The sequence below is a fragment of the Meles meles genome, chromosome 5, assembly GCF_922984935.1.
Source record: "Meles meles chromosome 5, mMelMel3.1 paternal haplotype, whole genome shotgun sequence".
In the NCBI taxonomy this organism is placed as follows: Eukaryota; Metazoa; Chordata; class Mammalia; order Carnivora; family Mustelidae; genus Meles; species Meles meles.
Window position 1 is genome coordinate 8,042,748 of NC_060070.1, and position 26,910 is coordinate 8,069,657.

The 26,910-nt window shown below is 55.5% G+C and overlaps 1 protein-coding gene across 1 annotated transcript in view; it reads right to left on the reverse strand.

The window, feature by feature from the left end:
- The window catches only part of IGF2R (insulin like growth factor 2 receptor), a 97,110-nt gene that overhangs the window by 13,473 nt on the left and 56,727 nt on the right, over positions 1-26,910 (reverse strand). The window contains exons 17-40 of the mRNA XM_046004396.1: positions 26,358-26,473; positions 25,725-25,893; positions 24,377-24,556; positions 22,043-22,144; positions 20,775-20,876; positions 18,895-19,090; positions 17,928-18,098; positions 17,217-17,360; positions 16,962-17,137; positions 16,624-16,711; positions 15,929-16,144; positions 14,915-15,045; positions 14,581-14,678; positions 12,546-12,682; positions 11,544-11,734; positions 9,845-9,971; positions 8,949-9,068; positions 8,400-8,656; positions 7,867-8,085; positions 5,729-5,878; positions 3,117-3,278; positions 1,746-1,953; positions 1,249-1,395; positions 123-357 (exon numbers count right to left, since the gene is read on the reverse strand). Coding sequence (XP_045860352.1) covers positions 123-357; positions 1,249-1,395; positions 1,746-1,953; positions 3,117-3,278; positions 5,729-5,878; positions 7,867-8,085; positions 8,400-8,656; positions 8,949-9,068; positions 9,845-9,971; positions 11,544-11,734; positions 12,546-12,682; positions 14,581-14,678; positions 14,915-15,045; positions 15,929-16,144; positions 16,624-16,711; positions 16,962-17,137; positions 17,217-17,360; positions 17,928-18,098; positions 18,895-19,090; positions 20,775-20,876; positions 22,043-22,144; positions 24,377-24,556; positions 25,725-25,893; positions 26,358-26,473 — 3,842 coding nt within the window. The remainder of the gene's footprint in view (positions 1-122; positions 358-1,248; positions 1,396-1,745; positions 1,954-3,116; positions 3,279-5,728; positions 5,879-7,866; positions 8,086-8,399; positions 8,657-8,948; positions 9,069-9,844; positions 9,972-11,543; positions 11,735-12,545; positions 12,683-14,580; positions 14,679-14,914; positions 15,046-15,928; positions 16,145-16,623; positions 16,712-16,961; positions 17,138-17,216; positions 17,361-17,927; positions 18,099-18,894; positions 19,091-20,774; positions 20,877-22,042; positions 22,145-24,376; positions 24,557-25,724; positions 25,894-26,357; positions 26,474-26,910) is intronic.

Below are 26,910 nucleotides of genomic sequence, written 5' to 3' on the forward strand. Positions count from 1 at the left end.
CTGGACCGGGGCTCTCAAGCCACCATGAGCACCGGGTTTACGTGGCACCCCAGCTCTGCAGGGACATGGAAGCGGGCCACCAAGAGCCCGCCTACAGTCAGGCCGTGGTGGCAGGTACTCACGAGACTCCTTCGTGGACAAAGAACCAAGAGCCGGTGAGCGAGGACAGCAGCCGCAAGTCGTAGGTTTTGTGCTTCTGGATGAATTTGCACTCCATCTTCTTTGGAGGACAGACAACTTTGGTTTTCCACTCAAATGTCACCTCACAGCCACGAACTTCACTGAAGACCTGTGGCCTGCCAATATCCGCGTCCTCGTCGCACTTGAAGATGATCGCGGACATCCGGTGGCTGTTTGCTGGGGAGCAGCACAGGGAAAAGTCAGGTCACAGCCCGGTCCCCCACCAGAGCTCGGCTGTCTCATTCACATCCCCCAACCCGAAACAGACCAAGGCCCCTCAGGGCCCTGTGTCTCTCTCTTCCTGGATTTCTGAATGGCCCCACGGCAATGGCTCGGTCGCTCGTGGACGGGTATTCACCATCTGGCCACACGTGAACGAGGACAGGAAACAGAGCCACAGTAAGGTCCCTGTAGTTACCTAAAACGCCGAGCGCCGTCCAACAGACCCAGAGCACGGCCGTCATCAGCCTCAAAGCAGAACTACAATAGCCCCTGGACGTTTAACACTTAGAATTTCTTTATATCCTCTTGCTCCCTGATTGTTCACAAGAATTAGTTTTTTGCGTATTTCCTCGTCACGTTCCTTGAGCACTCACATCTGTTTGTGCCACACGTGAGCAGGACTGGCTCACAGCCCTGGTCTCCAAGTGTCTCCGAACGGCACGCGGCCCAGCTCGGCCCAAAACCCTGGCCCGTGCCCACCACACAGCAGGGAGCCGGCCAACGAGCCTGCCGCCAGTCCTGCCGACGCCCGTGCTGCCCCGCAGCCCAATGACCGGGACTCGGCGGCGCCGCGCCGTGAGGACATACACCGCCTGAGTTACAGGACGGGTCCCAGTGGCCCCCTGGCCTGGGCCTCTCAGCCCTGCCCTACTTCATCTACGTACGCGGTCACATAACACATCCCATCGAGCCATCCAAGATGTCCTTTCTCTACAAACCTAACGTGGAACAACTACACGCGGCAGAATTAACCCAGACATCCATAGAGGTCTGAGCGTGAAGCCAGCGTGTGGAGGACACCGGCCAAGCGGCAGCCCGAGCCCAGACGCGTGCCCCGCTACGTACAGTGTCTGCAGAAGCCCCACTCGTGGTCTCTGTCGTAGTTAGCGGTGGTGGAGCACCAAAGCCTCGCCCTGCCCTCCAGAACACACTCCTCGTAGCTCTTTCCATTGAATATGAAGGGGAACACACAGGGGTCACCTTCCTCAGTTTCTGGAAGAAAGAAGAACATCTACGTAACCCTGATTACCAGCACAACCCCGGCTGTGCTTTCCCTGCCGGACACGTCACCTAGGAAGGTTCAAAAGGATCCCATCCGGAAGCCACCACCGTAAGCCAACATCAAGACGCCGGCCCATGTCAAAACATGACCAGTGGCTCACAGGCCAGGACGTCCCAGGCCCGAACACACACTCAGGGCTGCGTGGACGGAGCGCTGCAGGGTCCAAGCCCGGCATCCGCATTCATGGCACCTGGAGCTCTATGCCTCCGCTTCCCCTTGTGGCCGAGTCTAACACCACACTCACTGGGAACATAAAACGCATCTTGTTGCCAAGATTTACCTGGAGGACAATTATCTCCATTGGCATAACTTAAGATGACAGCTTCATCCTGGTGCCTGTAATCCAGCCTCATGGATGCCAGCCGTCCAAAAGATGCCCCCTTGCTTCCGGAAAGCAGGCAGACACCGCCGTCCTTACAGCCTCCTTCATCCAGGCCTGCCGCCGCGGTGCACACCCCGATGCTATAGGTGCGTGAGTCTCGAGTCACCTGGACAGACAGCAACACGCGCAGGTGTCAGTGGGTCTCGCCATGGAGGGAGAGCTGTCACTGCAGGGAGGTACGCTCCTGCCGGAAAGCAGGGGCCGCCTCGGGGCTGCGCACGGGTGTCTCGGTGCACTCTTCCTGCTCTCCAATCCGGACCTTCCTCCAGAGGGCATTGCCTTACCCACTGTTGGGGCATTTCCCTCCGGCCACTGGAAGGATCCGCACCTCCGTCCACCCACAAAGCCCAGCCTTCTTCGTCCTCCCAGGCCCTAGCAGCCGCAGCACACACTGCTGGCTGGGCTCGACAGCCAGGCCTCAGCCCAGGCTCCGCACCTGTTCACGCGGGGGTGCTGAGGACCGAGCTGACGACCAGAGAGCAGACACAGCACACGTGAGCACGCAGCGTGCCTTCCGCGCCGGCCCCACCCTCTGCTCACACCTGCACACCTGTGCAAGCTCTCCACCACAGGAGCCCGGGCACGAGCATCGGGGCTCACTACTCATTAGCTACCATACCCTGGGAGGTGCCGGCGTCTGGTGGGCATGGTCCAAGGTGCATAACCCAGTAACATCTCGATCGCAGGCCCCAACGCGAAGGAGCCCCCAACCCCAGTAACTCAAGATGCCCATGGCCTCACCGATACCACAAACAGTCCATGACACACAGGCCAGACAGATAAGCCCCCCCAGCTGTCCGTCAGGTCAGGGGGGCGTCCGAGCTCCCTCCACCCCCCATCCCCTCCGAGCTCAGCAGAGAGCTGCGTCTGCATCTTCCAGCCAGGTTGGCAGGAGACATGGGGGGTGGGACTCATAGCCTCTGCCTGGTGCACCAGACCTGGCCCTGCCCCCAGGAGGTGCATGGTCACATGCACGTCCCCAAGCAGCCTCCTGATCTCCACTGCATCATTTAACCCTTACAAAGCCCTAAGGAGTGAACCTCTGAGCCGTGGGACACGACTCCAGCGCTAGTTGGGCCTTGTCTGCTGCACAGTGTAGAAGCTGTAGATTCTAGATCACAAGCTGATCACAAGCTGATCCTGGGCGGGGCGAAGCCCAAAGCCCCTCTATGCACCATGCCTCAGTGGTCACAGGCGCCCACCCCCGACAACACAAAGAATCGAGCCGCCGTGTCCCGAGACCAGCAAGCTCTGGCTGAGCGGGGTTACCTTGAACGTGCTTTTGGAGAGGCTGGACAGGTTAAAGCTGTAACGGAGCTGCTCGTCCGTCAGGGAGCAGCCGTCCACCTTCACTTCGTCGGGACAGACCAGCGGGGTCTCCCACCCAAACACAAAGTCACAGTCACTGGTCCTCAGCAGCATGGGAGCTCCCTGTTTGAAAGAAAACCAACATGGGTCAAGTCCAGCGTCCTCACACAGCTCTCCTCCCCCCAGCTGGCACCAGAGAGACCCCTGCCTCCGGGGCTGTGGCCATGGCCGTGGCTGGGAGATGGCCAGGTGCTCTGGGTGACCCGCAGCGGCCCCCCCTCCGGAGGGGCCGTGGTCACCACCCGCTGCAAGGAACCAGGCCAGCCCTCCCGGCACAGCCAGGTGTCCCGCCCACACAGCTGGAGCCCCCCCACGACCTCCAAGGGCCTTCCACTTAGACACAGTCTCCGTGTCCTCCACACTGCCAGCTCCTTAACCGTCCTGACCGCGCAGGGTGTGACGGCGAGACCCAGCCACCGCAGAGTGGGGGGCGACTGCTCTGCCCTGCTCACCAGCAGCGTCTCCCCCCGCACTGCTACAACCAAGGACCTTCGTGGAGAGCACACCACGCGGCCAGACTGTGCCCAGGCCACGGAGTCCGAGTCACTGTGTTTGTGCCCTCCCTCGCCCAGCAATAGCCACAAAAACAGATGGGGCGGCTGGTCAGGAATTTCATTTTTAGCTGCTGTTAAGAATCAGTTTTTCTATAAACTTCAGTGGAAAAATACTCCCGCTCAAAATAAAAACGAAAGGGGAACAAATCTCTTTAAGATCTTTCCAAACTTGAGCGCAAATTTCGTGTGAGATGCCTTGTATCTGACAGCCCGTGAACACTGCTCATTCTGAGAACTGGCGCCCGCCCCGTGCACCGCCGACCAGGCGTGGTTAGCAGGTTTCAAGCTAAGTCGTTAGGCATTCTCCCTGTGAGACGGCGAGACAGCCAGTGCCCCTCGGGACAGGGGATCCTCAGAAGAATCCTGTCTGAAGAATGAAATCCTGCAGAGCAGGGCAGCCCTTCTACGAAGGAAGCCCCGCTGGCTTATGGTGTGTGTGCCCACAGCCGCCTAGAACACGTGTAGACACACAGAGATAAAGAGAGTCCACTGATCACAGCTCCGCGCCCCGAAAACTCAGGATTATCCCGACGGCCAGTGGACAGTCTGTGAACAGGGACACGTCCGAGGGCCCTAAAGTGGGGTGAGCCACCAGATGGGGAGGCCCCAGGCAGCGCTGGTCTGTGTCCTCCCCCTCCCTTCCCACCACGGTCACAAGCCAGAGCTCCCTTTGCCTGACAAACCTGCTACAGGCCAAGAAACCAGAAAGTCTGCTTAGGGAATTCACAGGACACATTCCAGAACCAAAATCGTTACCTGAGCTTCTAGGGCCAGATAAGGCTTACAGCTCATCGTCTTCAGGGTTTCAAGAGGAAACCCGAGCTATATATTCCTATCCCTCCTCTCTCTAACACACCCTCACACACACACAGTCCTATGATCACGCACATTCACGGTTCTAAAGCAGCAGAATGCAGAAATATTCTTATCAGATGGACGCACACCCTAAGCAGCCGCCATGCATTCGCGCCAGGAGACTAAGTCTTCAGCGTGTTCTGAATTTCAGAAGCACCGACTCCGCGCTGGGAAGCTGGGCTGCCCGGGGCGAAGAGCTCACCACCCGAGAAGGTGGGGTCCCGGCGGTCACTGCGGGCCGTGGGAGTCAGCGGCAACACCCAGAGGCTGAGTCCCTGTGACATGGGGACCACAACCTACCATTTATCTCCTGTTCATAGAGAAAAAGCACGAGAAAACGTATGCAGAAACTCTGTGTAACAAGAACAGTACTCGTGATGGAAACTGTGTTATTTTTAAATGCATGTAAAACAGAAGTCGATAACCTCCTTAGAAGGAACACGCACAGTTCTGTTAGAGCTATTTTGATTCCCGAGAGGCCTTCTTTTGTTGGCTAAATTCTAAATCTTGGGTCGTATCCTGAACGACAAGAGCTGCCAGAAGTCTGAGTCCCCAGTAAGAATAAAATCACTGATGCTATAGTTTCTAGAAAGGAAGAAGAAAGCTGATACTTCTGTACGTTGGCAGACCTTGAGTACCACTCCTATGTTCAAGTGTTTCACGTTTTCAAATCCCATCGAGCCTTGCTATGCGAAGTCCGCCCCACTAATTCAGTGTGGGCTCACTCATTGTTAAATTAATGGTTTGGGGGCACCCGGGTAACTGAGGCGGTTAAGTGTCTGCCTTTGTTTCAAGTCATGATCCCAGGGTCCAGGGATCAAATCCCTCATGGACTCCCCGCTCAGCGGGGTGCCTGCTTCTCCCCCCCCCTCTTGTCCCTCCCCAACTTGTGTGCATGCTGACTCTCTCTCATAGTCTCTCTCACATAAAATCTTTTTAAAAAAATTAATGGTTTTAAATTACTCAGCACCCCACTGATGTACCACACGACCGCATCCGTGTTCAATACGGGCATCCTTAATTCCGAAGCACGCTTTCTGGGCCTGCAGCTGTGGCTCACTAACCCAGGCCTCAGCCCCCGGACTGCGAGCGGTGCACACTTACCATGCTCACGCCTCTCCTACAGTGGAATGCAATCAGTGAGGTATAGTTGAAATGCTTGTCCGCCAAGCAAGGAGTACTACTTTCAAAATTCAAGTAAACTTCATTAGCTATGGGGTTGAGTATTGGGGGTCCCGTGACTCGGCCAATATCCTAAACAAAGAAAAAGGCAAACAGCATTTCAGGAAATTGCTCCTTGACACAGCACACACAGGCTAATACAGAAGGGCAAACATAGTACCTCGTGTGTTTTGAAAATGAGCAGCATCTATAGAAACTAGGTTAACAGCAACTGACTTGACAAGTCTTGACAATAAAAGCCGCTGCTCAGAAAGTTCAGTTCATCAGCAGTCATCAGTTTCGATCCCACAGTTTCTAGCAATAGGATTCTATTTGCAACCATGGTCAATTCTCGAAGACACCAGGCAGTAGGATCTTCTCTCTCAGGTGTCTCAAGAATGCTGCGTGGTCTCTTATTACCCGATGGTGCGCCACAAGGACCCACGGGTCTGCCCCCACGCCGGCTCGCCTCCTCCTGCCCACCACTGCCCCGGGACTCCTGTTTCCTTGGCACTGCCCCTCGGTACCTCCTTGGGAAGGCAAAGGCTTGCTTCCTGTGACGTTTTACTGCTCAGCGCAGCATCTTCTGGCAGCTCAGTAAATATTTCTGAGCAAATAATCCCAAGGATGAAGGAAAGAGGAAGGGCCAGAAGTGGTGTGTGTGTGGGTGATGAGTGGCAGAGTGAGCCGTGGGGCTCTCGTCCATCACTGTGGGGCATGTTCAGGCCACGATGACACGATGCCTGCTCCAAGCAGGGAACTGGCTATCGTTTCTAAGTTCTGAAAAAGGACAGGCAGCCAGGAAAATATAGCAGACCCAACCTCTCAGAAAAGACTCACATCCAGGTCCCAACCTGCGTGGTCAGAGAGGACGGCACGGAAATGCTTCCGACGAAGATGTGGTTCACCCAGGCCCTCGCTCCTCATGGAGGCCAGACTCTGTGAGACTCCTATCATCATCCATTTCCCCACCCACTCCCAACATCTCTCCCCACTGACGCTGCAGAAAATGCCCATTTTTAACAGGACATCTCCAGGGACGCCTGGGTGGCTCAGTCAATTAAGTGTCTGCCTTTGGCTCAAGTCAAGATCCCGGGGTCGTGGGATTGGGCCCCAAGTCGGATTCTCTGCTCAGCGGGGAGCCTGCTTCTCCGTCTCCCACTGTCCCTTCCCCCACTCATGTACACACACACACACACACACACACACGCACGCACACACTTTCTAGTAAAATCTTTAAAGAAAAAAAAGGGCATTTCCAATTTTATGACAGGACTGTGTAAAGCCTACAGATAGACCCTCTGGGACACCTGGGTAGCTCAGTGGGTTAAGCTTCTGCCTTCCGCTCAGGTCCTGATCTCAGGGTCCTGGGATCGAGCCCTACATTGGGCTCTTTGCTCAGCAGGGAGCTTGCTTCCCCCCTCCTCTCTGCCTGCTTCTCTGCCTACTTGTGATCTCTCTCTCTGCGTCAAACAAATAAATAAAATCTTAAAAAGAAAAAAACAGACCCTTTTGAGATGCAGCTCAAATAATAAAGCACAGCAGGGATGTGATAAAACATGAAAACGACTCATGAAGACAAGTTTCAAAGAGCCAAAGCTGTACTACAAAGTGCTAGGACCCCCCAGCTTTCAAGGCAGAGGCTCCAGCACTCGGCGGATCTGTTCCTGCCCCAGGAGGATCCATTTACCAATGTGCTCGGGAGGGGCAACCTTTCTGTACCCAAGACATACATTTCAAAGAAAGAAATCAAGTTATCGGTGTTCTTTCTTGCCACTTTACAGAAAGTCTCCGGATCGGGGTCAACCTTGAGAATCCTAACACGACACCAGAAGTCTAGCTACTCGCACGTGTTCACGGTTCCCTCCCTTGCGAGGGGCCCCTCGGGCTGCCATCACCAGCCGGTGGCTCGCGGCACAAATCCCTACGTTCATCTTCCCCAACTGGACCCAGGACACAGCCCCAGACCCTTGCACCCTCCTTTCTGCTTAAGTAACCCTCCGCTGAAAACAAGAAACACAACGTGACAACTGCTGAAAATCCTGCAAAACTCGTTTCCGCCTCGCGCTTCCCGTACTTACTATGGGGGGACCGTCGACGGGAACCTTGCACACAGCCGCGCCGGCGGGACAAGGCACCCCGTGCATCGGGTTCAGCGGCTGGCAGATGTTGATGTAGAAGTCAGGGCCGGTGTCGGAGGTTTCATCCTCACTCTCGTCGTACGCCTCGTAGCCCCCCGTGCGGTGGATGAGCGGGGACAGGTCGATAATGGAGCTTCCGTTCCTCACAGAGCACTCCGTCTGTCAGACAGGGACGGCCTCACTGGAGTTCCCAAGAACACTCTCCTCACCACCGCGAAGTCCCCCCGGGAGTTTAACCGTAGCACAAAAGCCGCACAAGAAACAGAACAACACTCCCCCACGCGTGGGCAGGTCCCACTACTCATCGTTGGGGCCACCGTGGGCGGCTGAGCGGTGCGGCTGCCCTCCGGAGGGGAGCGGCGGGGGACAGTGAACTATGGGAAAGCCGGTGCAGGGAGCTGGGTCCACCTGGGCCGTGGGTACCCAGGCGTCAGGAAGGCACCTCTCAGAGGTCACGCGGGCCGCAGACTCACCACCTGCTCGCAGGCCAGAGGCGTGTGCCAGGAAAAGAAAAGCGTGCACGTCTGTTTGTCCAGAGAGATGAGCATGGGCCGGTTGGTGGGCCCCACCTCGGGCCTGCACACGAAGCTGATCACGCTCTTGTAGGTCAGACCGGACTTGGAGGGACAGGGGGACCCGCCCTCATACACCAGCTGTAAGACCTGATCCACGTAGGTCAGCCTCTTGTTCGCCTTGCCCACACTGATCCTGGTCTGCCCGAAGCAGGCCCCTGCGCGAACACGGAGGGAGAGGGAAACTCAGTCACGGACTCCGATGACCAGCTTTCTGCAAACCTGGAGCTAACCCTCGTCATTCTGAGCACCCAGGGTGGTTCCGGCAAGCGTCCCGCATCTACTACTCCATCACGCGGTCCCGTGCCTCCCCCGTGTGCACAGAGTGTTATAGCAGGGAAGGTGACCGGTCTTCAGTCCACTCCTCTCTTCTGCCACAGGAATGTGAGGGCTGGGGACAGCCCTGGGGACGGGAAAGCCAAGCCACAGGCAGGAAGCCACAGCACTTACCCACACCAGGGGAGCAGTTTTCATTGTCGTCACAGACGCTGATGAACACGAGCCCCTTCTCACTGTAGGCGGCCGTGTGTCCTGCTCTGCCACTTAAAGAGCTCAGGTCAAACAGATGTCCTGGAAGTGGGGAAGGGGGACGCACAGTGATGCCAGCATGCTCACACGTGGACCACGCTGGCTATCGGGACTTGTGACTTCCTGCTGTGAGTCCGCCACTTGCCTCATTCACTGACCGGGACCTAAAAAGGCTCCTGGCCCGCTAGTCTATACCATGAGGCTGCGGTCTCCAAGTTTATAGGATAGCTCCTCTCTCCTCAGGTGACAGCGCCTCCAAGTGTCCTCGGGGCTGGGCCACAGCAGCCACTAGGACTCAAGCGGGATTCAGGAGGGCCTGACGGCATCCCTCCCGGGGCCAAGGGATGCCAGCTACAGCCTGCTGGGTCCTCAGCACAGCCATGCAGTCGCCGTCTCCCAGCTGCCCGCACACGACCGCTGGAAGGTTAACACAGACGCTGACTCCAGGCAACTCTGCAAGCCTCCAGCTGCTGGGACCAGCACCCTCGGGACAGCAAGGCTCGCAGGGAGGTGGATCAGTCCCTTCCCCATCAAAGAAGTCCAAGTAAACACAACTGGGTAGAGCCAAGACAAGCAGCCAACGTGCACACACGTGGACAGAATGCTGCTGCCCATCGGTGTCCTGCTCCCCAGCTTCATGTTAGTCCCTCACTATGGCCACTGGTGACCGGCCGTGTCCCTCACTATTGGGGTGGGTGACCGGCAGTGTCGCTCACTGTGTGGTTGGTGACTGGCACGGTCCTTCACTGTGGGGGGGTGCTGGTGACTGGTGGCATCCGTCAGTGTGGGGGGGGTTGGTGACTGGCAGTGTCCCTCACCTGTAGCAGGGTTGGTGACTTGGCAGTTGTCGTGCACATTGCTCCTCACAGGACAGGCCGCCGGTGTGGGCCAGGAGAAGGTGTACTCGCAGTCTTCCACCGCACTGATGAACATGGGCCTGGAGTTCTACAAGCAAAGGACAGAGCACTGCCAACATGGCACAATTTCTACGACGCGTCAGCTGACACCCAGTGAAGAGCTTCTCTGCAGCACCACGTTGAGTTTTGGTCAGGGTCTTTATGGGCCAAGGGCAGACAGAGAAAAGCAAAGGGTCACGATCTTCCTGGGATTTCACTGGGGCCTTCCCACACGCAAGGTGAGACCGACTCAGAGCCAGAAATCCACTTGGGGGACCATAGAGGTTCTCCTACAGCTATAGCCAGAGAAAGACAGGCAGGGGGCAGGGTGAGGAAGCAGGCTCGAAGGCTCTGGAGAGTCAGGAAGGAGTATATAGCTGATAACACTCTGAAACGCAAAGAAATCCCTTATTATAGACTAAACAAAGAGCCCCAACCAGAGAACTCGTCATTTCCTCTACTCGTCCTCCACTTGCACTGGCGAAGGCCTCTCTGCATTTCCCCAAGCTTCCGGTCCACGACAGAGCTGCTAAGCCTGATCCAGAGGGAACACTCCTTTCCAGATAAACCCGCAGCAGCTCAGCCACGAGGCCACAGCCCGCCCTGCAGCCCAGCCTTCTGGGCCACCCACCGGCAGAGCCCCTCACTCACCACCCTCACGTCTCCTCCCACATGTCCTTCAGCTCCTTCTTCCTCCGCCACGAGCCTCTGCCAGTTATGGAGCTGAGAAGGTCTATCGGGGCCCAGGAGTCCAGTCCCCGTGGCTCCCGTCTAGGCTAAGCCTCTGCACAGCTCCCCGAGGAGGAAGCCGCAGCGGCTGCTCCTGTCGGAGGGCGGACCCCAGAGCTCCTCCTGCCACTGCTGGCCAAACACAGCTGGAGCCAGGGGACCCTCCATCCTAGAACACTGAGTGGGCTGGTCCGGCTTGACCTTCTTCCAACAATTAGCTACAACCGTAATTTTGAATACCACGCGGGGCTTCACCTTCATCTCACACGTGGAGATGTTCCCGTGGGGAACATCAGTCTAGAGAAATCTCCTTAACTTCACACGCAGCAACCCCTCAGAGAGAGGCAGGGACCACGGAAAGAGCCCGGCCCCGTTTCCCGCACCCCAGCCGTGCCCCAGCCGTGATGCCCAGCCCTTCCATCTTCTCTCTAAACTCACGACGATTTGGCGAGACGGGAACAGCTCGTGTTACTCACGTGTGAACAGCTTGGCACAGCTAAGCAAGCAAGCTAGGAAGTACAGAGCAGCCCTGAACCTGGTCTGTCTCACCTTCAGCTTCTCCCAAGCTGCATCCGTAAAGGCAAAGGGCACGGTCAAAGAGCAGTTTGCTCTACGGCCTTGGGGGGACCTTCCGGGGACCAAACTTCAAGGAGAATCCACTAATTCTGAGACTAGAACTCCAAGTCAGACACCCCAGGAGTCAGCAAAGAGAGGCAGGTGCCCACGAGCCACAGGCTGAAACAACACGGCCGTCACCCGCTGTCCAGCAGGGCGTCCCAGGCACCGCACCCTCCACTCACACCCCAGGGGAAGTGAGGCCATCTCACGGGCCCTGGGATCCGTACAGGCCCAGAGCTGTCGCACTGGGGGTTCAGGAAACTGTGTCACTTACCACTTGACTCTCGCTACAGGTGAAGCGGATGGTGGTTGACTTCTTCCGAATCTGGTCTGGGCACAGGTCGCCGTTGACGTATTTCAGGACGGTGGCACCATCTCTCCACTGCGGCCCCTCGCTCACCCTGCCGAGGTTCACGGGCTTGGAGCCGCTCAGGAGACACGCGGCCGCTTCTGGAGGGCACGGCTCTGTGAGAGGAGACACGGTCGTTACCTTTGCTGATTTTCCAGCCCACGATTTACCTGGTAAGTAAGGTCAGACGTGCGATACACTTGATATCTGCTGTTTCTTCCACGTGAGATGACAAGATGCCACAGGACTTCTCAGTTAAATGCTGTTCTACTTCAGATGGAAGGGGGTAGGCACGGGGTGTGGGGAGAATCCAAGATTTCACAGCCTGGATTACTTCTGAATCCCCAATGTGTCGAAGCTAAAATACCTAGATAAGCCAACCGCACACTTCAAATGGCCCACACTCAAGGACCACCTTTAAGTTACTGAGAACTCTGATTTCCCAGTCCCTAAAACGTCTGTGCTATCTGCCCCGCATAAAAAGCCAGTCCCACCTCATGGATTAGGAACCACACTGTCACTGATCTGCCTGGCACAGAAAGTGGGGGGAAGCAGCCCATGACCTCAGGTGAAGAGGCTCACCTGCCCACATCACTCTCAGTAAACAGGCGCGCGCTCCATCTCTTTCACTCCGTGTCTCCTCCTACCCTGCTAAGAGTCACCTGCCACCACGATTCCCACCACCTGCCTCCAACTCATGCTCAAACAAGACGACTATGTTCCCAGCAGTGCCTTCAACAAGGACTTTTTTTTTTTTCCCCCAACAAGGACTTCTGCTAGACCATCCCAGGGATCAGCTCTGAGACCCTTAAATAATCACTTCCTCCCGCCACCTCGTGGCCACAGCGCCTTCACAGAACCCTGTTCCTGCTCGATCTGCCCTCAGTCTGACCACAAGCCATCTGCCCACCAGGAGTCCTCTCTCACCGGAGCCGGCCTGGGGAGACAGAGACTTGCAAACGTTGATGAGGTAGTGCTCGGTGGCTCCTGTGCTTGTGACGGCTTCCCAGTTGTCACTGTACCTTGCCAGGGACGAGAGGTCGAAGGTGTTGCCGGCCCCGTCTCTGGAGGGAAGAGAACACTGCGGTTAGGCTCACCGGGTACTCCGGGTGGACACCGAGCACTGGAAAGACTCGATATTTGAGGTGCAGGCTGGGCCTGACATTCTGGGCCTCGGTCCCCGCCAGGGACAGAACTTCAGACTGGACCTCGCCCACACCTCCCGTCAGAATCAGAACCCAAGCTCAGGAAACTTCACGACTTGGCTCAGCAAAGTCGTGTATTAATCCAAAGAAGGGCAAAGACGAAGCCTGCAAGGGAAGCACTCCCCGTGCTCAGGCTGGCGAGTGGACGCAAGCGAACAGCGGACAGCCCAGAACGCTCCCGGCTCGGAGCACTCTCAGCGGCAGCCACCTGCCGTCCAGCCCCAAGGCAACCGCGGCCACGGGAGTGCACGTGCACTGGTGCAGACTGTCGCTCGGGCTGACGTTCACTTACTGTACACACCCACACACAACCGCTCCTCAGAGCCAACCCCACAGCAGGCGCAGTGCTAACGGGGAGTGAGACACGCGTCTGTCCCCAGGGGCGCCAGGTCCAGCTGGAACAGAGGCGCAATCACAGACGCCACTCCACGAGGTCCCAGCAGGAAGAGGAGACCGGAAAGCATCCACTGGTTCAAAAAATATGGGCTAAGCCGAGAGTGTTATATTGACCCAAAAAGATACAAATCACCCGTCTTATGAAATTCACACAAATTACCACGAGAAACAAGATACAAGTTTTTTTAAGTATAGAGTATGTCAGAGGGCAATTAAAGCTGAAGAGCAAAAAAGTCTGGGGCTGGGTGGTGGCGGGGAGGTTGAGATTTTAGATGGCGTGGTCAGAGAAAACCTTACCGGCCAGGTGACCTCACTGTACACATTTTTGTACTTCCCTGAATTTACTACAATGTGCGCGTGTAAGCTTCCGTTCTAATTATTCCATTTTTGACTCATTAATTTTTAAAAATGGAGCATAAAACACATGATAGGAAAAGCTTTACGTACAAAAATATAAAAGTAGACTCTTTGTACGCAAACCTCAGAAAACGGAAGACAGCCTCAAAGGGCAGGAAGAATGGCTAAGCCAATCGGGGCTATCTACTCGGAGGTTGTTCACACCCGCTAGAAATGAGAAACGAATTTGTTTCACAAGGCATTTTGTTGGAAAAAGAAACATTTCAAAACAAATGACGATTCAACATCACTAAATGCAGATTCCTGAAGGTACGCTTTACCATACGTTACTGAAACTGAAAGAATTACTACTTTACCTAAATAAAAGGAGAGAACGCAACCAAGCAGAACAGGAAGGAAGGAAACACGGAAGCGACTCTACTTTCCCCCAGGACTGAATGCTACAGCCCTGCGATCCCTTTCAGGTCATCACACAGCAGAAGAGACAGCATGTCCCTTAACTGCTCAGAACCACAGACAAAACCTCCAGGGATGGGATACAATGTGCCTATTTTGTGACAGTTCCAAGGAAAACTCTTGGTGGGGTCATACACAGCAAAGCCCTCTCTCTTACCTCAAGGGCACGCAAAACCACCCAATTCCAGGAACCACAGGTGACCCGAGACCCAAAGAGCCACCGACGGACCCCGAAAACCTACAGTCTGGGGGTCGCATCTCCCACACCACCCAGCCCCTCATCCTCTCCACACCTTCTTCACTGTCGTGCCCCCACACACAAGCAGCATGCGAGGGTGGGGTGGAGGCCAGGTGTGCATCTCAACCCAAAATAATCCCTGACCCGAAGCTGTGAAGGATTTGGAAGTTCACCTAGTCCCAGCGCTCATCTGACTAGGAAGGGACAAAGGCTTAGAGAAACCACCTAAGCTAACCTCCCGTCCCCCGAACACCAAAGCTGGCCCAAGCTCCTCCGGCGTGCGGAAGAGCCAACAGACGCGTCCACTCACTTGAAGGAGCACTCGGTCAGGTCGAAAGGCGCACAGGCGTACTGCGTCCGCCACTCGAACAGGTAGGAGCAGTCTGACGTCTCCCTGAGGAACACCGGCTGGAAGGGGAGAGGCGCATCAGAGGGGACGCTCCAGCTCGCTCCTCACACTTCGGATCTCGGGAGCGCACATGGGAAAGGGTGGTCACGAAGGGCCATACAGCGGACCCGGGTTCCGACGCACCTTCTGTAACTGAGGCATCTACACTCGGCTACCCGGGGGAGTCTGAAACTCCAGAGCGGACGGAGGGCCGGGAGCTTGGGGAACCGTACCCGGCCGGGCCGAGCCCACTCACCCTCTGGGTGCTCCGGTCACAGTAGAAGTAGATGGTTGTGGAACGCTGGTACACCTTATGGCAAGTGTCCCCCCCTGTGTAGTTCATCTTCAACAAGCCATTCTCGTACGTCAGCTTCTGAGTGAGGAGACCTGCTCAGAGAGAACCGGATCAAAACCAGGACTGACGCCACCACGCCTGCTCTCACAGACCCGTCCCGTCACATCCCCTGAGTAAAGGGCCAGAAGAGCGGGCACGCCCGGCCCCGGGTGCTGGAGCCTGTGCCCGGCCACAGCGCGCCACAGGCCTCCTCCAGCCCCAGGTCACCGCGTTACAGACTGATGGCGGGAACGACGAGCGGCGGCCACTCCCCAGCCTCGTCACTGGAGAGGTGGCCCCTACGAGTTCCCCACACGCGTGTCACATCAGCTATTTCCTTCTCAAAGTTCTTAAACTGAGGGGCACCCGGGTGGCTCAGTGAAGCGTCCGACTCCTGGTTTCAGCTCCGGTGGTGATCTCAGGGCCGCGGGATCGAACCCGTGCACAAGGAGTCCGCCTGAGCTCCTCTCCCTCTGCCTCTGCCCCTCCCCCCACCTTGTGCCCACGAGCTCTCTCGCTCTTTCTACAATACAATCTTTAAACGTTCTTAAACACAGCTTCACTCGCCCGGCTGCTGAGGCAGCACTGTGAACAGCCTGTCCTGTAAGTTCAGAGCCAAACCCCGTCCTAGAGGGCTCCCCTCTGACTCAACTCTAGAAAGTACTACCTCAGAACACCCACTACTGGCTACTTCAGCCTGCGCCGAGTTAAAATAAAGCATCAGCAACTGGAATTGCTAAAATAAACAGATAAGATGCTCTAACGACATCTGCCGGTATACATTCTGCTTAAGAAAATCCAACAAAATCAGAAGCACCATTAATATTTCACCAGAACGTAGCTTTCTTCCGACTCTAGAAAGAGACCCCCCTTCAGCGTAACACCCTAATACATAATTCCTCTCTTGCACAAGAGCAGAAAAAAAACGCACGGTACCTGCCACTTTCTGAAAGCCCTCGGGTCCCCGCTTCTCCTGACACGATGAGATCACCTTGGACTTGTCGCTAGTGGAGCAGACCTTCGAGGACAGCTTGCCACAGACGTGGAAGTAATAGGTGTACTCGCCCGCAGTCACCACGGTGTCGTTGACAGCCAGCGGCTTCAGGTCGTACAAGTTGCCGTGCCTCGGGTCCTTCACCTCACAGTTGTCTCCTTCAAGAACACACAGAATTGAAGGGCAACCGTGACCCCACTGACACACTGTTGGGCAAACAAAGTCTTCCAATTTTTAATCAGGTGATTACTGTCTTAAAATAAGCATTAAATGCCATTTCCACGTTTTCTCATCGTGCTTGTACAGACAGTACAAACTGCCTATGAGACAGCCTTCTAGAAAAGCCGAGGTCACAGGGTAAAGATCCACTTAACCAATCAACAACCCAAGTTAAGATTCCTAAATGCAGGAAGACAATAACCCACCATCACTCCAGGTAGGCAAGGAGGATGTCACTGGCAAAGTCAGCCAAGCACTGGAGTCAAAACCCACGGGTAAGAAACGACCCGTCCGCTATGTAGCATCTCAGGACCAAGCACATGGCCAACACGACGGGATTTTGCACCTCGGATGCTGTGTGGAGTCTCTGCTACTTCAGCCGTTTACAACTATTGGGGGGCTGGGCCCCAGGTCTTACCTTCCACTCTGATGACGGGACAGGCTTCCACCGTTCTCCAGACAAACACATACTCACAATCATCCAGAAGCTGAAATGTTGGGGATCCCTATAACAGAAACCAACAACTTATGTTTTTATGTTTTACAGTCAGAAAGCCACAATTAACATCCAACTTTCAATCTCCACGAGGAAAAACACAGAGCACTTATTAATCATGCAGGACGTGGAGAAGAATCTAGCCAAATGCTACTGAAGGCCTAAAGCCCAGGAAAGCAGGGACAGCTCTGAACTCAGAGAGAAGACGGAGAGAAGGGAGGCACCAACAGGCAGACGCTCGCATTCATCCGCTCACGCACCGAGGTCTGAGCGCACTCGAGCGTGATCCTGGTGGAGAAGCGCTGGTTCCCGCACTTGTCACCATTGACATAGACGATACTCAGGGACCCGTTGGCTGCGGCCTGAGGGCTGATCTGCACCACGCCCAGGTTCCAGCTGTTGTCTTCTGACACCAGGCAGGACCCCACTGCGCTGCCTGCAAGAGCCGGGAGCTCGTGTGGGGCAGGGGACAGGAGGAAGGCAGACGGAACTCAAGTGAAATGCTCTCAACTCACCGTGGCATCCAGGAATATAAGGGAGGGGGTTGCAAACACTCAAATAGAAAGTTCTCTTTCTTCCATCAGCCGAGGTGTCCACAGCAGTCCAGGGCTTCCTGACTCTGCTCAAGCCACTCAGGTCATACTCATTCCCAGCATCGTCTGAAATACACGGAAACACAGGCTAGCTCTGCTTTCTCGCTGACCGCAGACCCCTGACCGCAGACCCCAATGCACAAAATTGATGCGGGTTGCTAAGGACTCAGGAGAGCCACAGGAAGCCCAGAGTCTTCCTACAGACACGCATACTCACTCTGCCCCTCTAAGCTGCCTTTCGCAAGGGGGACCACTGACAGGAGGTACAGAGCCCGAGGCCTCCTGGGGACACTGTTTGGTGTGCCTTATACAGCTTCACAGCCTTTCTTTTAGGTCCTCAAATAAGATCTGATAATATTCCTTTCCCTGAATTTTCTGATCCCAAAATACAGACTAAATACTAAAATACAGACTAAAACCCTTAGTCCAGATTCTCTTCTGATCCCAAAATACAGACTAAAACCCTTAGTCCAGATTCTCTTCAAGAGAAACATCTCAAGCGTAAGGATCAAAGAGGCACAGAACACAAACATGCCACACACCACCATACGCTTACACGTGCGTGTAGACAGACTCACACACACACACATATGCCCTCGACCGGCCTCCTAAGCCGGGTCCTCTGAGTCTTACCTGTGACCTGGCAATCCACAGGAGAAGGGACGCAGGCCAGTGCAGTCTCAAACTCAAAGAAAGTGTTTCGGATCCCCCGGCCAGAGTCAATGTCCTGGTGCAGGAATGTGGGGCTCCCTGGGTAAACATCATCGTTGCAAACGAAGCGGATGATAAAGGTGTCAGCGGTCCCTGGGGAATGAAGAGGACAGACTTTAAGAAACAGAGCAGCCATCACGATTCATCCCAGAGCAGCAGCGGCCACTGGGAACAAACCTCACAGCCCCCCTTTAAAATGACGACACCACCACGCTGGTCTGCTTCTCGGGGCCTGACATGAACTGCTGAGTGGCCACTCTCACTGCAACAGTGACCCACACCACCACGGGCTCATGGGGTGAACCTAACGTCCTCTGTCCTGATATTCCAAAAAATAGGGAACCGCAGCATCCGCTCCTCAACCCAAACGTGAGCTGATGTCAATACCAAGTTCCTAGTACACAGGAGTGAACGAAAGACATGTTTCCGAACACAGAATACCGGGGAGGTTGTGGGCGGGGGCGAGGGCCACTGAAGGGCTCCTGCAGCCAGGGGTGGCAGCAGGCCATGGAAGGACCCACAGCAGTCCACAGGGGCGGCAGGTGACCCATCATCCCCATGCGGTCTGGGAGGGAACCGAGGCAAAGAGGTTTAGTACCAAGCCAGAGGTCGCAAAGTTTTACGTCCAAGAACCACCTGAGGGACTGTGAGGAGGCTGGGGACGGCGCGGGAGGAAGGAGAACCAACAGCACAAAAACCCGCCCATGACGGGGCCGCACGCTGGGGCCTGGCAGAGCACACAGGATGATTCAGGAGCGTGGGGCCACGGCCCAGAGGTGGGAGGTGGGGGGTAGGACAGCAGGAGGCTCTCGGTACATGCTCAGAAGGTCCCCAGTCACAGAGACCCCGGGACACCTAAGGGCTGCACCACAATTGGTCCAGAGCTCACCTGTGGCGGGGGAAAGCGGCCCTTTGTAGGTCAGGGTTATAAAGCCCTCCGTGGACAGCTGCAGGCTTTTCTCGAGTCCGACCGGCCTTTCCGGCTTCAGATTCTTGAGATCCTCTGTCTCAATCTCCGCCTCACAGCCAGAGGCTGGTTTGCCATCGAAGGTCCCGCATACGGGCATCGTACCACACACGTTAAGCTGGGGGCCAGACAGCGAGAACCACGCACGTTACCTCGGGCCACGTAACTCGCCACCAACAAGAGCCCCGGCAACTCAAGCGCTGCCCCATGACCCAGGCAGCGTTCAAGTCACCAACCACACGCTCGGCCGTTAAGCCCTGAAGGGGGCACGAAAGGCGACATGTAAAGGGCAATGACAATGCCCGTGAGCCGTGTCGGAGAAACGCCCAGTGCGTTTACTGACAGCGCCACGGCCCTGAGGGCAAGAGGCTCGCCGCAGGGGACAGAATGCGGACGGCGCGTTGTCCGGACAGCGAGGCAGGACACGCTCTGCAGCAGGAAGACACAGGGCGGCTAAGCGCTCGTGGACGGCATGTCCACCATTGAGGTCACACGCTGAAGGCACTTTTCTTAAAAACTGAAGCCCCCTGCTCCGGAAATGGCCAGTTAGGGGCTCAGCCACCGGGTGGGCTATGCGCAGGAGACCTCGGGGACAAAATGCTGGGGCAGGTTCCCTTTCCTTCTTTCAAGGTCTCGCCTATGAATGAGCATCAGGGCTGAGGGAAGCCCGGGCCTGCCCTGCTGAGCCGTGGGCACTGGCTTCTGGCTGCCTGCACCTGCGGCCCCTCCGACTGGGGGTGCAGGCCCCGGAGAGATGTCTTCCTCAGCAGCTTCAGCAGCAAGGGAGGGCCCCAGGGGGACCTGGGGGCAGCGGAGCCCAGCAGGCCCAGGGGACAAGGGCACAAAGCCAGGGAGTCGGCTGGAGGGCACTGTTGTCCTAAGTAGATGGCAGCCGGCAGGCTGTGCTCACCCAGGAACCTCAACACACCTGCCACCTCCTGACGCCCCTGCCGGCAGCCACAGGCAGAGCCTGGCTGGCCTGCTTCTAGCACATTCTTTAGGAGGCAGAGTACCTTCCAGCACGTCCTGTACGTGGGTCAACAACGTTCTTGTCCGCCTGCCTGCCTCTCACTCTCACGTGGGGGCACATTCGCTCTCACCTATTATAAACCAAACTGCATAGAACAACTTGGGAGTTGGGGTTGGTGGAAGACCTGCCAAAGAGCTGCTGAGGGGCAAACGCTGCTCAGTGCTCTGCCGGCAGCGAAACAAGCTGTACGCCCTCCCGTGTGAGGTGCACGCGTACCTCGGTATCAAATCTACAAAAACGTTCTTATACCAACTTCATGTTTTCGAAGGTTATTCTCTCCTTCCGTCAGGCTTATCAATGAAAGAAGTGCTGTCAGAAGATTCTAGAACATAGCCACCCGGGTCATCTGTCTTTTCTAGGATCAGGGAACTACCACTTCCTCTTGACTGGTGGTTCTCAGACTCCGGGGGCATCGGAATCTCCTGGGGGATGGTTAAAACAAACTGACGGACCCGCCCCACGAAAATCTGTATTTTTAACAAATTCCGGGTGACTCCGACGCTGTTGGCCCAAAACCACGGCTCCAGACACACAGCAACAGATCAGGAATAATTTAGTTTTGGAAAAATGGCGCCCTCACGTCAGCACTAGAGCAGGATTTGGATTTGGAATTTGAATTTGGAATTTGGATTTTTCGTCTCCGCCTGGGTGAGAGCTGCCGTCGCTGTGCCATTCCTAAAGACACCTGCCACCAGCCACCCCAGCTGCGGGCGACTTCAGTGCATACTGCCTTGTTTCAAAGCAAACTGGAAATTCATCACATAACTCTTACCACAAAAGTCTTCCCGATTCCCAAGACCACATATCCTTGGGAAGTGTTCAGCGGGTTAAGATCGAACACAAAGCCACTGTTCGGGTCCCTTATGGAACAGGCCTGCAGGAGCAACGGGGGGAAGAGACACAGGAACTCAGACGACGCAGCGCACCTCCAAAGCCTGCGCGCACGGACCTCACAGAACACACGCTTCTCACTGGCCTCAAACCCCCAGCAGACAGCGGGCATGATTGGCTCAGTGGGTTAAAGCCTCTGCCTTCGGCTCAGGTCATGATCTCAGGGTCCTGGGATCGAGTCCCGCATCGGGCTCTCTGCTCGGCAGGGAGCCTGCTTCCTCCTCTCTCTCTACCTGCCTCTCTGCCTACTTGAGATCTCTGTCTGTCAAATAAATAAATAAATAAATAAATAAATAGAACAAAAACAAGCAAAAAAAACTTAAAGTTGGTGTAAGTGTTCTGTTTTCCACCTCACTTATTCACTTAAAGGCAATGGTGATGGGAGGCACAAGGTACCTCATGTCCCTTCTCTTCTAAGAGACGTCATAAACCTTCCCCTCCCCTTGTCTGTTCCCTGTGCAGCCCACCAGATGCGGGGAAAGGAGCAGCAGCCCCGGCCGCTGTATGTATGGCCGAGGACAGAGCGCGGCACCCTGCCCTCCCCGCCCTCCGCAAGCTCCACCAGCCCACGACCCTGGCTGGGAACAGCAGTTCAGGTGAGCCTGGGTTCTGCTGTTAAAGTGGAGATTTTAAAGGTGGTGGGAGAGAAGGAAGTCCCACCACGGAGAAAACAGCCAGGGCTGTGGGAACCATGAGTCTCCTTTCGGAGTCCGAGAGCCCATCACAGCGCAGCCGGCTGCCAGGCCCCGCAGGAGGGCTCACCCCAGGGCACGTGCACACGCCATGCCCAAGGGCAGGATACGCCACGATGGCAACAGACACACAGGAGAAATGGCAGTAACGGGGCCGGGGTCGGAGTTGTAAAACCTCGAGCATCACACCGAGACAGACGGGCCAGGCCCCGTAGATGACGGGGCACTGGTACGCGTGAGGTCTTAGAGCGATGTGCTCACCACTCACTTCTCGGCGGCGGCGGCGAACCCTCAGAGCCCCCCGGGACTCCCAGAAGTCTGCTGTCAACACGCAGGAAACAGGGGCGCCACTAACAGATCCGGAAGCACGAGGGAAGGGGCGAGGGCAGGGCCGGGACCCCCCCGGGTGGGAAGGTTCAGAGCCGGCTCACCGAGACACCCACGACCGCACCCGTACCTGGTCTGTGTCCGTCGTTATTTGGATAGGACACGCGGCCTCTGTGTTCCACAGGAAACTGACCACACACTCCCAACTGAGGGAAAATATGGGGTGAGGATTCTGAAAGAGTAAAAGGGGGACAGTCAGCATGACAGGGCGGCTCAGTCTCCCCAAGACAGCAGCGGCCTCGTATATGAAACCAGCCAGACCCTCCTGAACATTTGACGTGTGTCCGTGATCGGCCAGCCGCCTGTGTGCGCTAGCTAGTTACGATGTAATGTCCTCGTCATTCCTACTAAAAAGATGGTACCCCTCAGGCTTGGATGTCACGAAATTCACCTGAGGTCACGGGGCAGTAAACGGCACAACCAGGGTCCAAGTCTTGCGTTTAAGCCCGTGCTCCTGAGAAACGCTCTACGCTAAGAACACGCCACGTGAGAAGCCAGGCACAGAGTTCACCTACATAAGCCGAAAACTGGGGAGAAGTGACCTGTGGGGTCAGAGGCCAGCGCAGGGGCAAAGAAGTGACTAGAAGGGGCGCCCATGCTCCAGGCAGCTGCTCCCAGCTCAGTGTGAGTGTGCTCCCAGCTGTCCGTGTCACGTACGCTCTGTGCACTTTTCTGGGTGTGTTTGAGAGAAAAGTTCCCCAAACATGCGCGGGACCACGTTCTGCAGCAACAGCAGCTCACACCGAGAGAGTTTATCACGCCACTGGGAGTTCTGTTAGCATTTCTCAACGGAGCCTCCCCATGACCCCGGGAACCCGGTTCTGTCATCACCCACCATGTGTACACAGACGAGAACACAGGGGCCCGGGGAGTCGGGACACCCGCACAGGCTTGCAGGAGAAGGAAATGGCAGTCGCCTTGCCCACCGAGTACCTGCGGACCTGGAAGTCCCCCACCCTCTGGCCCCAACACCCATCCCAGTAAAACAGAAGCACATCGGTGCCTACTGCCCCACAGTGTGTTTGTGAAAAGGAACTGCTTTAGCCGTGGAAGTTCTGAAAGTCCCGTGGCTTGCGGAACCCTGCAGACGTGACCACTGCTCGCAGTCTCTGGCTGCACGGGGCATGGCCAGCCCCACACAGGCCCTCGGAGATATAGTGACTATGGGAAGCCACTCTGAAAACACAACACAGTCCACATAAAGTGTCACAGGAAAGCTGGAAAACTGAGGACCCCGGAAAACCGCCTGGAACAGTCCAGCATGTCCACGGCAACGAGAAACCACAGTGGGAAGGGGGAGGCAGGTGAGGCTCTAAGGAGGGGTCACAAATATGCCCAGAGGATGGCAAGGGCTGGGCTGGGCAGCTGGGAACCCTTCCCGAGACTGAGGAAGAAAGCAGCAAACCCAACCCCAGGCTAATCACGGAGCGTGTTTACTGTGCGGTCATGGAACACCTCTCTTGCACAACACCGGCCCACACTCACCCAGCTAATAACTTCATCCCCTTATCAGAGACCCCTTCTTGACCTCTAAAGAAATCATCTCTTGGAAAAAAATCGTGTGTTTGCAGATGACACAGAGACCTCGGGATCTGCAAGGCACCTGGAATGTGGGGGACAAAGTCCACGGGATACACTGTGCTCTTCCTTCGATGAAGCCACAGGAAGCTGTACTCAGCACGCATACCTGACCCTTCTAAATAACTTATTTGGTAATAAATGTGAATTCCGTTATCTCCACTCTGCATTCATCTAAGAGTCTGGCAATTATTCAAAAAACACATGACCCAGATATAAATGCGAAATTCCAGCTTAAAAAGGGACTGGGTTTGTGACAGCCAAGTTCTGAGCATGAGAGCCAGGGACAGGGCATAACGCCATGAAGGTATTTCACGCCACTGAATTGAACGCCTAAAAAAGGCTTAAAGGGTACATTTTATGTTATATATACATTTTACTGACTTTTTTTTTTTTTTTTTAAGGAAAACGATTGGGACCATTCAATGACCCCCAGAGCAGTTTTATTTGTGGAATTTTTTCTTCTGTTCTTCCCTGGCTAAGGAACTCAGGGCCAGAAGCAATCTCTGTAACTGTCTCTATTTCCTGGCCCTCGTTTTTTATCCTTGATTTGCCCACAAATTACACACATAACCCACACTGTTCATCTGTGGCCCCGAGCGGCACTGACCCAGCTTCCTTGTCTATGAATGTCCCTAAGGCCTGTTCTGCCGTCAGGATCCCCCATCACCGGCTGACAAGAACTAAGGGACAGGATAGCGTCCACACAAAACTCTGAGAGGAACCAGCACCCCAGACTCTTCCATCTCCAGAAGAGACACATCGACTGGCACTCCGCCACCGAAGACCCTGAAGAAAGCAAGGTCACGGGCAATGCGCGCCTTACCAGGCTGCCCCTGGAACAGACGAGATGGATCCTGGTGGTGTAGGTGGTCAGCCTCCCGTCGCTGGTGGTGCACGCTGAGCCGTTCACGTACTCTATGAGGAGGCTGCCGCTGTCCTCCACCGTAGGGCCTGCCTTTACAATCCCCAAGTTACTGATGGACGCTACCTCAGAAAAGGAGCCCTGCAAACAAACGGGTCTATTAGGTTTTCCCTCCGTGGAGAAAACAAGCCTTCTTCCTGACTGCTACATTTGATTCTCGTTATTCACTGCACTCGTGATCTGTGAAGTCGCCCCAAACATCACCCCGTCACTCCTGGGGAAACACGTACCTATACAGACACCATCCCACAGAGATGATGATCTTAAAACCTGAGAACTCCTGCTGGCACATTCAATTTTATTTTACAAAAGGGGAAAGGAGGTTCAGACGTGGTGAGTGATGGGTCTGAGGCCATCCCAACAGGCATCCAAGGTGGGCCTCGAGCCCTGCCCCCAGACCCCACACGGCCCCTCAGGTCCCCTTCCACGGTCGTCGATCGGACAGGCCTCGAGAAGGCAGAGCTTCGCCTGGCCCCACCTCCGCTGGGAATGCACTCTGGGGCCAGTCCACACACGTCCACAAAGGACTGGGGCACTGTACGTTTTGATCTGGGACCACAGACCTGTGCCGGCAAGGCAGTGACTCGCAAACACAGAACCCGTGGACGATGAGGACTGACTGTACTCGGAGGCCATCGCTCCAACAGAGAGTGCACACATGGGTGTGCCTGCACACACACAGCAAGGAACATCACTCAGACCCACCAGGGCGCGCTCCAAGCTGCCACATGACAGGCGCCAGGAAAAGTACATTCCCGACGTAAGACGCCCTATTTTCAAAGCAGCCACACGTACATCTTTAAGATTCCCTGAGCACGAAGAACACAGGCAAAGGGCCCAGAGCTGTGGCGGTCACCGTGCTGGATTGGGAAGGAGGCGCCCCAAGCAAGGGAGCATGCGTGGCCCCGCCACAGCCACAGCAACGGTCCTGAGCCACGCTCCCCGGCATGAGCAGAAGCAAGAGCCTCTGGAGTCAAAAACCATTCTTCACAGAGGGCTGCGGACTGAAGACACTCGTGAGCTCCGTCAAGACCAGGCATCGGAGTGTCCTCCACCCCGTGCCGTGATCGGAGGCCGCCAGCTCCAAGGCATTTCGTGAAGTTCTAAATCCAAACGATGACTCGAGCGCGATCATGTATGGGGGGGCGCTCCTCCTGCTCAGGGGGTTTTGTCCCAGTGGCCGGGTCCACTCTAAAACACCCGCCTCCACCCGCCGAGTCACGTGCTCTGCTGGGAGGGCGAGACCCACCTGCTCATTCTTGTACCTCATCTGGCACACCGACGCATACCGATCGCAGCCCGGCACCGGGTTCAGAGGGCGACACACGTTTATGTAGTATTTCCTCCATGAGCTGTGCTCGCCCGCATTGTCCATGGCGTACCAGTTTCCTCCACGACCACCCTCGGATTTCGCGAGACTAAAATGTGAAGGCAAAATGCGTGCTTCTGATGCTAACAGACCCCAGCCCGACAACTCGTTTCTAAGAAGTTACGGACAGACAGAACGAAACTGCCCTACCCGTCAAACTATGGGATGCAGCCCACCGTGACTCACAACACCCACGACTAGCTTGACCTTCACTGAACTTGTACACAGCGGACCCTGCACTGCCCCCTCCCCCACACCTCTGTACTGACAGTCCGTGTTGTAAATGATGCAGCTGAAAACAGACTTTGCTATGACAAAGAGCAGTGAACGTCACAAAGGCAACCAGACCATTGTTAGAATTCCTTCTGCTTAAAACTCCCCATCTTGGCCCTGCACCCCCAGAACTTAATTGACTCCCCATTATCCACCCAGTTATGAGCTCACCAGCCAAACCTAAGCCAACCTGGACCCAGGCCGGGGCCAAGGACAAGGGCGGGCTGGCCCTGGCCTCACCTGGAGAGATCATATTGCTCCATTGTGGAGGGGTCGGTCACCACGCACTCCAGGGGCTCCACTGGGCAGGCATAACTGGTGTACCACCGGAAGTTGTAGGTGGAGTTATCTTCCTCCTGACCATGTGACAAGGAGAGAAATGGGACATATGACAAAGAAAAAGCAGAACGTTAACACAAAGTCAGCATTTAAGAAATGGCGGGCATTTTCTGTAAGTAAGAACCACAGGAAAGAAAGTCTACTTTGCCCATCTACACCTGTCTTATCACAAATGATGATGTCCCACTAATAGATTAGGACTCAGCTGAGTAGCATCAGCATGATTTCTGATGCAAGTTTCGTACACAAAATCAACAGGGTCATGCGTAACCACCGAGGTGTACGGCCCAAAGAGTAACCAGCTCAGGTGAAAGCTGCCTACGTACCCTGGCAAATCTAAATGTTTTTTTTTTTTAAAGATTTTATTTATTAATTTTGACAGAGAGAGATCACAAGTAGGCAGAGAGGCAGGCAGAGAGAGTGAGAGGGAAGTAGGCTCCCTTCAGTGCAGAGA